At 44.6% G+C, this 14,207-nt stretch overlaps 1 protein-coding gene across 12 annotated transcripts in view; it reads left to right on the top strand.

Annotated features, from left to right (window-relative positions):
- The window catches only part of anks1b (ankyrin repeat and sterile alpha motif domain containing 1B), a 738,433-nt gene that overhangs the window by 421,255 nt on the left and 302,971 nt on the right, over positions 1–14,207 (top strand). For all 12 annotated transcript variants that reach the window (XM_068004841.1, XM_068004853.1, XM_068004843.1 and 9 more), the window contains one exon: positions 12,305–12,480. In XM_068004841.1, the coding sequence (XP_067860942.1) occupies positions 12,305–12,480 (176 nt within the window). The remainder of the gene's footprint in view (positions 1–12,304; positions 12,481–14,207) is intronic.

The raw sequence follows: 14,207 nt of genomic DNA, 5'->3' as shown, positions 1-14,207 counted from the left end.
AAGTGATGGTGTGCCGCCTTCTTGAACCGCTGCAGTCCTTGTGGTGAAGGTTCTCCCACAGTGCTGTTAGGAAGAGAGTTCCAGGATTTTGACCCAGCGACGATGAAGGAACGACGATATATTTCCAAGTCTGGATGGTGTGTGACTTGGAGGGGAACGTGCAGGTGGTGTTGTTCCCATGTGCCTGCAGCTCTTGTCCTTTTATGTGGTAGAGGTCACGGGTTTGGGAGGTGCTATTGAAGAAGCCTTGGCTAGTTGCTGCAGTGCATCCTGTGGATGGTACACACTGCAGCCACAGTGCGCCGGTGGTGAAGGGAGTGAATGTTTAGGGTGTTGGTTGGGGTACCAATCAAGTAGGCTGCTTTGTCCTGGATGGTGTCGAGCTTCTTGAGTGTTGTTGGAGCTGCACTCATCCAGGCAAGTGGACAGTATTCCATCACACTCCTGACCTGTGCCTTGTAGATGGTAGAAAGGCTTTGGGGAGTCAGGAGGTGAGTCACTCGCCACAGAATACCCAGCCTCTGACCTGCTCTTGTAGCCACAGTATTTATGTGGCTGGTCCAGTTAAGTTTCTGGTCAATGGTGACCCCCAGGATGTTGATGGTGGGGGATTCGGCGATGGTAATGCCATTGAATGTCAAGGGGAGGTGGTTAGACTCTCTCTTGTTGGAGATGGTCATTGCCTGGCACTTGTCTGGCGCGAATGTTACTTGCCACTTATGAGCCCAAGCCTGGATGTTGTCCAGATCTTGCTGCATGCGGGCTCGGACTGCTTCATTATTTGAGGGGTTGCGAATGGAACTGAACACTGTGCAATCATCAGCAAACATCCCCATTTCTGACCTTATGATGGAGGGAAGTTCATTGATGAAGCAGCTGAAGATGGTTGGGCCTAGGACACTGCTCTGAGGAACTCCTGCAGCAATGTCCTGGGGCTGAGAGAGGCGTGATTGAGTGATGGTTGCATGGTGACCCGCTGCATGCATTGGTATGGGTGGGGGTGACCGTGAGGGAGATGCATGGGAGTGTGCATGTGAGACATAGCCATGAGATTGTATGAGGATTGGGTTGCGTGGTAATGTTCAAGAGGCAGGCCACTTCCTCCCGTCCGCTGGGAAAATCGTTTCCCTCCTCCTCCTGACCCCATCGAGCAGCACCTGGAGTGAGGGGTCTGAGAACCTTGGAGCAGCCTTTCTTCTGGGCTGCTCCATGCTGCCAATTTGGTTCTTGCTGTAGGAGGAGCATTGGAGGACTGCCCCTTTAAATAGGGCTCCTTCTGCTGACAGCCTGTGATGCGGGTGCGCAGTCCGCCCGCTGCACAGGTCTGGAATGGGAAACCCGGAAGCACGCGTAAGTACCTTCAATTAGGCTGCGATTGCGTGCGGAGCACCCCGATTTCACTGGGCGCGTTACTCACGCGCCCAGTCTCCCCCACCCCCCGCTGCCAACCCGCCACCCTCCTAACATCAGGCCCATTATGTTTAATCTCAGTTCCTCATATGTTCATCTACAGAGGATGAGAAAAGACTGAGGCCCATATGTACTTATCCCATCAGTCAGCTGGTTCCACCCCCAGATCCCAGTCTTGCGTGCCAAGTTGTTCATTTTAATAAAACATCTAGTAATCAAATTGTTAGAAATTGTGATGCCTTTGTGTCTCCTGTGAAAATGTTTCTGTGCAAGTTTCATTGTAAAAGTGCTGATAGACCATGGTCAACAAGAAGTGCTTTGCAGCATTTTTGTCCAGCTTAGATGTATGCACTAACTCAGCATTATCACTCTCTATATTTTATTCCTTTCTCTATCCTCCAGTGTCTAATGATACTGATGTCTCCAGGTTTCTTTCTATGTCATCATATTTTGACCTGTTTGTCAACAATTTTGGAAACCTTCCCGGTCAGCATATTTTTTTTTTGCTGAGGGTGTTTTGTTTTGTGAGCTTTGCCTATTTGGACAGGTCTTTGGGATTTGTAACACGTGTTCGAAAGTTCCACACTGCATGATTCCTGAGCAGCTCTTATTGCTACTGTCAGTTGACATCAGCTTTTGATGCATTGTATGGGCTAGGTCATTTTCAAATGGTAGTTTGAAAATGGATCCTGATGCTTAGTTTCCATATTAACAAATTTGAAAGTAACAGGTTTATCAATTCCCTATTGACTCACTGCCGTATCGAAGTTAACTGGTCTCATTTGGAGCTGCTGAAAACGTACATAGCCCTCTCCTCCCCAACATGACGGAGATAAAAAAAATGCTGGGAGCAATGCAGGGTGAACATTAGTGTTAAAATTGGAGGATACATCCAAGTCAGCAGTGCATATAGAATAACATATGGCTGTGTGATGAAGGCTCCATAGTGACTATAAGTATCAATTATTAATTTAATGGGGCATCCAGGAGACAACATCATCAGCAATATTGCAGTTTGACCAGCTTATGGACGTAACCTGCGCCCTGAAATTAAATACTGGAACTCACTGTTGAGCATATGTAACGTAATATACAATTGCAGTGCATTACAGATTTCAGTGCAAATATTTTGGGTGTTTATTCCAGCTCCACTGAGATCTTATGATGTTAAAACAAATTGAGACATTCCATTCATTAAATTATCAGACCAGTAATTATGACATAACTGCAGAATCATATAGTCTTGTATCTTACAGAAGGGAAGAATAGAATTACTTTACAGGCACAACACATAATTATAAAGGAATTAAGAGTCTAGAATATACTACATTATGTTAACCATCTCCATGAGTAAGGATCACTAGATTACTCATGAATGTTGAAATTATTGTATAGCTTATAGTTTTTCTCCTAAATGGATATATATATATATAATCATGTGCTGATGGTTGTACCATTTTTGTATTAGAAATAAAAAGAATTTTAATACCTATTACTGTACTTTTAACTAGAAAAATTAGCTCTAAATGCTCATGATGTCAGCCGTGCACTGAGTGATAGCTGTAACCATGACAACTCACTTGGCAGGCAGCCCCACAGCATTCTTCATCCCCAGTTTTCCCTTTTCTACCTTTTGCTCCTAAAGCCGGAGATTGATGCTGGGGTATGGATCCATGTCAATCGATGGACCTCCAGTACTATCATTGGGCTATTGGACGATGTAGAGGAGGGGTGGGTCCCTATACAAGATACACACGTGTACTTTTGAGACAACTGAATTATGATCACGAGTAGGAACTCATAAGAACATAGGAACATAAGAAATATGAGCAGGAGTAGGCCACACGGCCCCTCGAGCCTGCTCCGCCATTCATTAAGATCATGGCAGATTTTCTACCCCAACTCCACTTTCACGCCCTATCCCTACATACCTCGATTCCCTAGTGTCTAAAAATCTATTGATCTCAGTCTTGAATATACTCAACGACTGAGCATCTGCAGCCCCGTGGGCTAGAGAATTCCAAAGATTCACAACCCTCTGAGTGAAGAAATCTTTCCTCATCTCGGTCCGAAATGGCCGATTCCTTATCTTGAGACAGTAACTCCTAGTTCCAGACTTTCCAGCCAGGGGAAACAGCCTCTCAGCATCTACCCTATCAGCAGTCTAAGAATTTTATACATTTCAATGAGATCACCGCTCATTCTTCTAAACTCCTGAGAATATAGGCTCATTCTACTCAATCTCTCATCACAGGACAACCCTCTCATCCCAAGAATCAATCTAGTGAACTTACGTTAGCCTAACATCAGTAGTGGGGGAAAATGCTAGAGTCCATTATAAAAGATGTGATAACAGAACACTTGGAGGGCATTAACGGGATTGGACAAAGTCACCATGGGTTTATGAAAGGGAAATCATGCTTAACAAATCTACTGGAGTTTTTTGAGGATGTAACTAGTAGACTAGATATGGGAGAACCAGTGGATGTGGTGTATCTGGATTTTCAGAAGGCATTTGATGAGGTCCCACACAAGAGGTTGGTGTGCAAAATTAAAGCACATGGGATTGGGGGAAATATACTGGCATGGATTGAGAATTGGTTGACAGACAGGAAACAGAGAGTAGGAATAAACTGGTCTTTTTCCAGGTGGCAGGCAGTGATTAGTGGGGTACCGCAGGGATCAGTGCTTGGGCCCGAGCTATTCACAATATATATCAATGATTTGGATGAGGGAACTAAATGTAACATTACCAAGTTTGCAGGCGACACAAAGCTGGGGTGGAATGTGAGCTGTGAGGCAGATGCAAAGAGGCTCCAATGTGATTTGGACAAGTTGGGTGAGTGGGCAAGAACTTGGCAGATGCAGTATAACGTGGATAAATGTGAGGTTATCCACTTTGGTTGTAAAAACAGAAAGGCAGATTATTATCTGAATGGTGATAGATTGGGAGAAGGGGAGCTGCAACGAGACCTGGGTGTTCTTGTACACCAGTCGCTGAAAGCGAGCATTCAGGTGCAGCAAGCAGTTAGGAAGGCAAATGGTATGTTGGCCTTCATCGCAAGAGGATTTGAGTACAGGAGCAGGGATGTCTTACTGTAGTTATACAGGGCCCTGGTGAGACCACATCTGGAGTATTGTGTGCAGTTTTGGTCTCCTTATCTGAGGAAGGATGTCCTTGCCATGGAGGGAGTGCAACGAAGGTTTACCAGGCTGATTCCTGGGTTGGCAGGACTGACGTATGAGGAGAGATTGAGTCGACTAGGCCTATATTCACTAGAGTTTAGAAGAATGAGAGGTGATCTCATCGAAACATATAAAATTCTAACAGGACAAGACAGACTAGATGCAGGGAGGATGTTCCCGATGGCTGGGGAGTCCAGAACCAGGGGTCACAATCTCAGGATACAGGGTATGCCATTTAGAACGGAGATGAGGAGAAATTTCTTCACTCAGAGGGTGGTGAACCTGTGGAATTCTCTACCACAGAAGGCAGTGGAGGCCAAGTCATTAGAAGTATTCAAGAAGGAGATAGATATATTTCTTAATGCTAAAGGGATCAAGGGATATGGGGAAAAAGCGGGAACAGGATACTGAGTTAGACGATCAGCCATGATCATTTTGAATGGCGGAGCAGGCCCGATGGGCCGAATGGCCTACTCTTGCTCCTATTTTCTATGTTTCGTTGCATCCACTCTAAGGGAGTATATCCTTCCTTAGGTAAGGAGACCAAAACTGTACACAGTACTCCAGGTGTGGTCTCACCAGAGCCCTATATAATTGCAGTAAGACTTCCTTACTCTTATACTCCAACCCCCTTGCAATAAAGGCCAACATACCATTTGCCTTCCTAATTGTTTGCTGTACCTGCATGTTAACTATCTGTGATTCGTGTAGAAGCACACCCAAATCCCTCTGACTACCAACATTTCTTAGTCTTTCGCCTTTTAAAAAAAAATATTCTGCTTTTCTGTTCTTCCTACCAAAGTGGATAATTTCACATTTCCCCACATTATACTCCATCTGCCATCTTCTCACCCACTCAGTTAACCTGCCTATATCCCATTGCAGCCTCTTTGCATTTTCCTCACAGCTTACTTTTCTATCTAGCTTTGTATCATCAGCAAACTTGGAAACATTACTCTCGGTCCCCTCATCTAAGTCATTGATATAATTTGTAAACAATTGAGGCCCAAGCACTGATCCTTGCGGCACCCCACTGGTTATAATCTGCCAACCCGAAAATGACTCGTTTATTCCTACTCTTTGTTTTCTGTCCGTTAATCATCCTTAATCCTTGCTAATATATTACCCCCAATCCCATGAGTCCTAATCTTGTGTAACAACCTTTTATGTGGCACCTTATCAAATGCCTTTTGAAAATCCAAATATACTACATCCACTGGTTCACCCTTATCTACCCTGCTAGTTACACCCTCAAAAAACTCTAATAAATTTGTCAAACACTATTTCCCCTTCATAAAACCGTGTTGACGCAGCCTAATCATATTCTGATTTTCTAAGTGCCCTGTTACTACGTACTTAATAATAGATTCTAGCATTTTCCCTACTACTGATGTCAGGCTAATTGGCCTGTAGTTCCCTGTTTTCTCTTTCCCTCCTTTCTTGAATAGTGGGGTTACATTTGCTACCTTCCAATCCATGGAGACCATTCTAGAATCTATGGAATTCTGGAAGGTCAAAACCAATGCATCCACTATCTCGTCAGCCATCTCTTTTAAAACCCTAGGATGTAGGTCATAAGGTCCAGGGAATTTGGCAGCTTTTAATCCCATTAATTTCTACAGTACTTTTTCTTTACTAATCTTCATAGAATCATAGAAAGTCACGGCACAGAAGGAGGCCATTCGGCCCATCACGTCTGTGCTGGCAGAAAAAGAGCTAGCCAGCCTAATCCCACTTTCCAGCACTTGGTCTGTAGCCCTGTAGGTTACGGCACTTCAAGTGCACATCCAAGTACTTTTTAAATGAGTTGAGGGTTTCTGCCTCTACCACCCTTTCAGGTAGTGAGTTCCAGATCCCTACCACTCTCTGGGTAAAAAAAAGTCTCCTCCGCTCCCCTCTAATCCTTCTATCAATTACTTTAAATCTATGCCCCCTGGTCACTGACCCCTCTGCTAAGGGAAATAGGTCCTTCCTATCCACTCTATCTAGGCCCCTCATAATTTTATACACCTCAATTAAATCACCCCTCAGCCTCCTCTGTTCCAATGAAAACAACCCCAGCCTATCCAATCTTTCCCCATAGCTAAAGTTCTCCAGTCCTGGCAACATCCACGTAAATCTCCTCTGCACCCTCTCTAGTGCAATCACATCTTTAAGTTCCTCACTCTCATTAGAACCATGGTTTCCCATTATTTCCAGTATGTTTTTTGTGTCTTCTATTGTGAAGACAGATACAAATTATTTGATTAACATCTCTTCTATTTCCTTATTCCCCATTATAATTTCACCTGTCTCTGCCTCTGAGTCCCACGTTTACTTTCGCTAATCTCCTTTTTTTACATACTTGTACAAGCTTTTACAATCTGTTTTTATATTTCTTGCTGGTTAGAATAGAATCATAGAAAGGTTACAGCATGGAAGGAGGCCATTCGGCCCATCGAGTCCGCGCCGGCTCTTTGCCCTTCTGCCAATGGGAACAATTTCTCTCCATCTACTCGGTCTAGACCCTTCATGATTTTGAATACCTCTATCAAATCTCCTCGCAACCGTCTCTGTTCCAAGGAGAACAACGCCAGCTTCTCCAGTCTATCCACACAACTGAAGTCCCTCTGCCCTGGAATCATTCTAGTAAATCTCTTCTGCACCCTCTCTAAGGCCTTCACATCTTTCTTGAAATGCGGTGCCCAGAACTGGACACAATAGTCCAGTTGTGGCCGAAGCAGTGTTTTATAAAACTTCCATACTTTTGTACTCTACGCCTCTGTTTATAAAGCCCAGGATCCCATATGCTTTTTTAAACACTTTCTCAACCATCAATGATTTGTGCATATATACCCCCATATCTCTCTGTCCCTGTACCCCTTTTAGAGTTGTGCCCTCTAGTTTATATTGCCTCTCCTTGTTCTTCCTACTGAAATGTATCACTTCGCATTTTTCTGCATTAAATTTCATCTGCCACATGTCTGCCCATGCTACCACCAGCCTGTCTATATCCTCTTGAAGTCTATCACTATCCTCCTCACTGTTTACTACCCTTCCAAGTTTGGTTTAATCCCAAATATAGTTTAATCTCATATTTAATTTTCTCCCTCTTTATCAATTTCTTGGTCATCCTTTGCTGATTTCTAAAACCCTCCCAATCCTCAGGCTCACAATTCTTTTTGACAATATTGTAAGCCTCTTTTTTTAATCTAATACTATCCTTAACTTCTCTAGTTAGCCACGGTTGGATCACTTGTTCCGTGGAGTTTTTATTCGTGAATGAACTGTATATTCATTGAGAATTATAAATTATTTCTTTAAATGTTCGCCATTACATATCTACCGTGATATCTTTTAATCTGATTTTCCAATCTACCTTTGCCAACTCGTCCCTCATACCTACATAATTGGCTTTGTTTAAATTTAAGACCCTAGTTTCGGACTTAACTACATCACTCTCAAACTCGATATGAAATTCTGTCATCATATGATCACTCTGCCCTAGAGGATCCTTAACTATAAGATTACTAATTAACCCTGTCTCATTACACAATACTGGATCTACAATAGCCTGTTCCCTAGATGGTTCCTCGACATATTATTCTAGAAAACTGTCTCGAATGCATTCCATGAACTCGTCCTCCAAACTACTTTTACTAATTTGGTTTGCCCAGTCTATATGAAGATTAAGCTCCCCCACGATTATTGCATTATCCTTGTTACATGCTCCTCTAATTTCCTGATTTATACTCTGTCCAACACTATAACTACTGTTAGGGGTGCCTATAAACTACTCCCACCAGTGCTTTCTGCCCTTGTTATTTCTTATCCACACCCATACTGATTCTACATCCTGATTTCCTGAGCTTAAGATCCTTTCTCACGACTGCCTTTATCTCCTCCTTTATTATCAGGACTATACTCCCCCCACCCCCCACCTCGCCCCCGCCCCCGCCCCCACCTTTTCCGTTTTGCCTATCTTTTCTAAAAGTCTAGTACCCTGGAATATTTAGTTCCCAACCTCGGTCACCCTGTATTCACATCTCAGTGATGGCTCCTAAATCAAACCTATTAATCTCTATGTGCCATTAATCAATCTATCTTGTTACGAATGCTTCGTGCATTCAGATGTAGTGCCTTCAATTTTAACTTCTTACTATTTTTCCCTGATGTGACCCATTACCTTTGTTGAACTCTCTGTCCCTTCCTGACACACTCTGCTTGTTTTTACTCAAATAGCTACTCTGCTCTACAGCTTTGACTTTTCTCTTTAGACTTAGAAATTTACCCTTACCTGAACACCCCCCTCCCTCTCCCCCCTTAGTAGTTTAAAGCCCTATCTGCCACCCTAGTTTTTCGATTCGCCAGGACATTGGTCCCAGCCCAGTTAAATGGAATCTGTCCAAACGGTATTGGTGCCAGTGCCCCATGAATTGAAACCACTGCTTCCCACACCACTCTTTCAGCCACGCATTTAACCATCTAATCTGTTTTTCCCTATGCCAATTTGCGTGTGGTTCAGGTAGTAATCCAGAGATTATTACCTTTGAGGTTCTGCTTTTTAATTTGGACCCTAGCTCCTCAAACTGTCTCAGCAGAACCTCATTCCTAGTTCTACCTATGTCGTTGGTTCCTGGGTGGACCACGACAATTGGAGCCTCCTCTTCCTTCTCCAGCCATGAGGAGATGTCCTTAACCCTGGCACTGGGCAGGCAACACAGCCTTCGTAACTCCCGGTTGCAGCTGCAGAGAACACTATCTATCCCCCTGACTGTACTATCCCCTAACACTACCACATTCCTTTTTGCTCCCTCCACTTGAATGGCCTCTTGTACCACAGTGCCATGGTCAATTTACCCATCCTCCCTGCAGTCTTTGTTCTCATCCACTCAGGTATCAAGTACCTCGTACCTGTTGGACAAGGGCAAAGGCTGAGGCTCCTCTGCCACTGCATCTGGGGTCCCCTTACCTGCCTGACTCGCAGTCACATCCTCCTGTCCCTGACCACTAATCTAAACCACTATCTAACCTAAGGGTTGTGACTGCCTCCTGGGTCAAGGTATCCAGGTAACTCTCCCCACCCTGATGCATTGCAATGTCTGCACCTTGGACTCCAGCTCAGCAACTCTGAGCTGTCGTTCCTCGGGTTTCAGACACTTACTGCTGATGTGGTTACCTGGGATCACGCTGTTCTCCAGACTCCCACATGATGCAGTTACGGCACACAACCTGTACTGCCATCTCTGTCTAACCTTGTTTTATTTATTTACTTAATTCAATTTTTTATATAATTAATTGACTTGGTTTATTTAGTTTTTTTAAAAACTAGTTAATTTATCTAGTTTAAACTAGTTTCCTGCTCTTTTTAACTGTTAGTGTTAGTTAAAAAGCCTTAAAATTAAACAAACAGACTGACCAGTAAAAACACTAACCACCTCTAAAGACATTAACCACTAAACACAATGACCACTAAAAACACTTACCAATAAACTAAATACTTACACCGACTTACCTTCGTGCTCCTCTGTGACGTCACTTTTTTTGTCTTTTTCTTGATTTAAATTATTTTTTTTGATTTCACCGCTCAGGTCCGCTCTCTCCGCTCCCTGTACTCACCGCTCAGGTCCGCTCTCTCCGCTCCCTGTATTCACCGCTCAGGTCCGCTCTCTCCGCTCCTTGTATTCACCGCTCAGGTCCGCTCTCTCCGCTCCTTGTACTCACCGCTCAGGTCCGCTCTCTCCGCTCCTTGTACTCACCGCTCAGGTCCGCTCTCTCCGCTCCTTGTATTCACCGCTCAGGTCCGCTCTCTCCGCTCCTTGTATTCACCGTTCAGGTCCGCTCTCTCCGCTCCTTGTATTCACCGTTCAGGTCCGCTCTCTCCGCTCCTTGTATTCACCGCTCAGGTCCGCTCTCTCCGCTCCTTGTATTCACCGCTCAGGTCCGCTCTCTCCGCTCCTTGTATTCACCGCTCAGGTCCGCTCTCTCCGCTCCTTGTATTCACCGCTCAGGTCCGCTCTCTCCGCTCCTTGTATTCACCGCTCAGGTCCGCTCTCTCCGCTCCTTGTATTCACCGCTCAGGTCCGCTCTCTCCGCTCCTTGTATTCACCGCTCAGGTCCGCTCTCTCCGCTCCTTGTATTCACCGCTCAGGTCCGCTCTCTCCGCTCCTTGTATTCACCGCTCAGGTCCGCTCTCTCCGCTCCTTGTATTCACCGTTCAGGTCCGCTCTCTCTGCTCCTTGTATTCACCGCTCAGGTCCGCTCTCTCCGCTCCTTGTATTCACCGCTCAGGTCCGCTCTCTCCGCTCCTTGTATTCACCGTTCAGGTCCGCTCTCTCCGCTCCTTGTATTCACCGCTCAGGTCCGCTCTCTCCGCTCCTTGTATTCACCGCTCAGGTCCGCTCTCTCCGCTCCTTGTATTCACCGCTCAGGTCCGCTCTCTCCGCTCCTTGTATTCACCGCTCAGGTCCGCTCTCTCCGCTCCTTGTATTCACCGCTCAGGTCCGCTCTCTCCGCTCCTTGTATTCACCGCTCAGGTCCGCTCTCTCCGCTCCTTGTATTCACCGCTCAGGTCCGCTCTCTCCGCTCCTTTTATTGGCCACTGCCCAGGGACACTGAGGCCAGTTGAAATACCCTCATTTCTGCCTGGATGGGATCGGCCAACTCAGCACAGACTAGGGTTGTTACAATCTGGTATCACATTTACTGACTGAGTCGTCAGCACTGCCACTGGAAAATTGCGGCTTTTTTTTATCACTGAGTCAGCAAAAGTTGTCCACCTGCGAAAATCACACTCCTGTGCAAAAGTCCTGATTCTTCTGCTGGCTCACCTCTCACCACTGTTTCTGGCTCCCACTTTGATGATCTAAGGAATTCCACATCATGGGAGAGAATTCCTCATTTCACACTTGTTTTGAGAGATCAGGATTCATATTCCTCCAAAAATAGACCTAAAGAAAATAAGTGGAAGTGAGAGTAAAGGGCATCTTTTTGTTTGTTAAGAACTTGTTGAGTGTATTGAGGATGGGCGTGCAGAATTTCACAGCCAGTGGGGTTTTGGAAGGGGTAGATCTTGCCTGACCAACCTTAATGATTTTTTTGTACTGGACAAACCATATGACATAGTGCAGCTGACTTCCAAACTGCAGCCTTGCTAAGGACATTGACTATATTTGTGATGAGAATAGTTTGGTCCTTGTCTTCCCTTGCATATGCTTTTTTTAATTGTTGTGAAGGCAAAATTGCTTGGGATTTAAAAAGAAAACACACCATACTATTGAGTTCTAGTCCAATATTTTGACAGCTCACATTAGGGCAGGCAATGAGGCAGTAGTGTCTTACTAAATCTCGCTGATGCGACCTTTCCTTTCGCATTAATAACTGGACCAAAACACAGTAATACTAATGAAATCAGCAACACATCAAGCAGAACTTTGTGGCTATAATTTCTCTACTTATTGGAGATTTACAAACAGCAGTTGAGCTGCACAAAGACCCACAAGTCACGGGCAGTACTGGTGTGTATCACCCGAAGTTGTCAAATGAAATATTCATTCTCTGGATATGTTAAAATGGGGAACATTTCGCAAAGCTTTCCCACTATAATTCATCTGTAAACATAATTCCTAATGAATTTAATAAGGAACTAACAATTCTAACAATTAAATTTCTGTTAAAGCGTTGAACATTTTCCATTTCACAGGTATAATTTTGCATCTTTTGTTGGCAGGTGAAGCACTAACCGGGGAGCTATCAAAGCTGTTGTTGGAAATCAGAGACAACCAGGATAAAGATTTTGATGATCTGTGCCAAGCAGTGTCCTCATGTTCTATGGACAGTTTTACCAGTGCAAAGATTTCTAATGAAGATGTTGGGAAGTGTGAAAACCAGCCAAAACATTCCAAGGTTAGTGTACAGAAGAGTAAGAAACTCATTTAATAAAGCTGTAAAGAACAAGAGCTCGATTTTACAATGGTGGTGGGTTGGCAGCGGGGGTGGTGGTGAAGGTGCTCGTGGCAAACCTGCATGAACAAAACTTACCATTTCTGACTCGATCGCATGTTGATTGCTGATGATTAAGGTCCTCCCCGGGTTTCATGCTCGGCAGCCAGCCTGATTGACAGGCTGGCTGCCGCCAGGAGCTGCAGCGCGAGGGGGAGGTGGGGCAGGACGAGAAAGAGAGAGAGAGAGCAAGACATCATCCGGCGCTGGACTGGAAGATCGGGGAGGGGTGAAGAGGGGGAAATCGGAGCGGGAGACATTGGATATCGGAGCATGATGCAAAGGTAGGTTCATTTTGTGTTTTCACTTCCTTCTATGGTTTTTATTTATTTAGTTTCTTTTTCCCTGATCCAGCCCTTCATGCCTGGTTTCACCAGTTGTGAATCAGAAGCAGTGGGCAAGCAGCCCAGGTAAATTAAAAATCTTTTTAAGTACTTAATCTGTCACAGGTGAAGCGCCTTAAGTACCTCAGTGAGGTAAATTTGGCTCTTTAACTGTCATCCCACTGGCTTTAAATGCCGGCGGGACTTCCGTTTTCGGGTCACAGGACACAGGTGGGTCCCTGGGAAACTCGAAAGTCAGCGGGTTGGAGCCGGCTTCCGAACCCAAACAAGATTTCCGCGATTTTCAGAGCCCCCAACGCACCCGCAATTGCCTCCTAAAATCACTCCCCAAATGTCCCAGACAACATTTTCTGATAGATTCTTAGTTCCTTTTGGTGCTTTATGAGCTGGAAACTGCAACTGGGTATCTTTAAATGTTTCTAAAACAGAGACTTATGGCTGCAATTAGATAAGACAACTGTTGAATTTTAACCTTGTGTATAGGCAACTTCCTATCAGACAATTTTTTGTTTAAATTAGCATGGTGAGAATTTTGTGTTGTTGCATAGTTACTAACTCCCCACCCTTCCAAAGTATGCTACTGATTTTGTACCTATCTAAAAATGTTCAGCTGGTTAGCACTAAAATAAATACACATTTAAAAATAAATACCATTGATATATTTTGATAATCATAACTTTTATCAAATAGCATTTTGATAGCTGATGAGGAAACTGAGGCTTGGAATGACAGCTGCTGGAAGGCATTATATATAAGCATTCATGTGTCATGGGTCACTGCTTGCCATGATTGGGTTGCAGGGAGCCAAGTTCAGCACCTCCAATCACCGATCAATGGGCTACATTGTATGTTCATGCTATGGTTAGGAAGGTGGTGGCAATGTACGAATATGTCTTGTTAAGAATTTTACTGCAGCTTCGGGTTCTGGGAGCATCTGGAAGGGGTCCAGGGTTGGATAGTACTGGGATGGAATCTCAGAATTTAGTAGCATTTAAGGAATGGGATCTGGGAGCGTTAAGGAGGGTGGTCTTAGGGACTGGGAGCATTGGGGTTGATTTTAGGATCAGGGATCACTGGGCGTGCAGTCAAGAGATTTGTGAGCACTGAGTAAGATCCTAATATTTGAGAGTGGGGGAAGACTGGTGAGATCCTGATGTCCAGCAGAATTGGGAAGGAAGGCAGTTTTAGAGAATTTGGAGGTTCAGGGGCTAGCAATATTGGGGGGTGCAAGTATCTGGTAGTATTGGGCAAAACAGGTGCTGCTAATCATCGATGTTATCTGTCTGT

Source organism: Heptranchias perlo, chromosome 24, assembly GCF_035084215.1.
Source record: "Heptranchias perlo isolate sHepPer1 chromosome 24, sHepPer1.hap1, whole genome shotgun sequence".
NCBI lineage: Eukaryota > Metazoa > Chordata > Chondrichthyes > Hexanchiformes > Hexanchidae > Heptranchias > Heptranchias perlo.
This window is presented reverse-complemented; position numbering and strand designations above follow the sequence as displayed.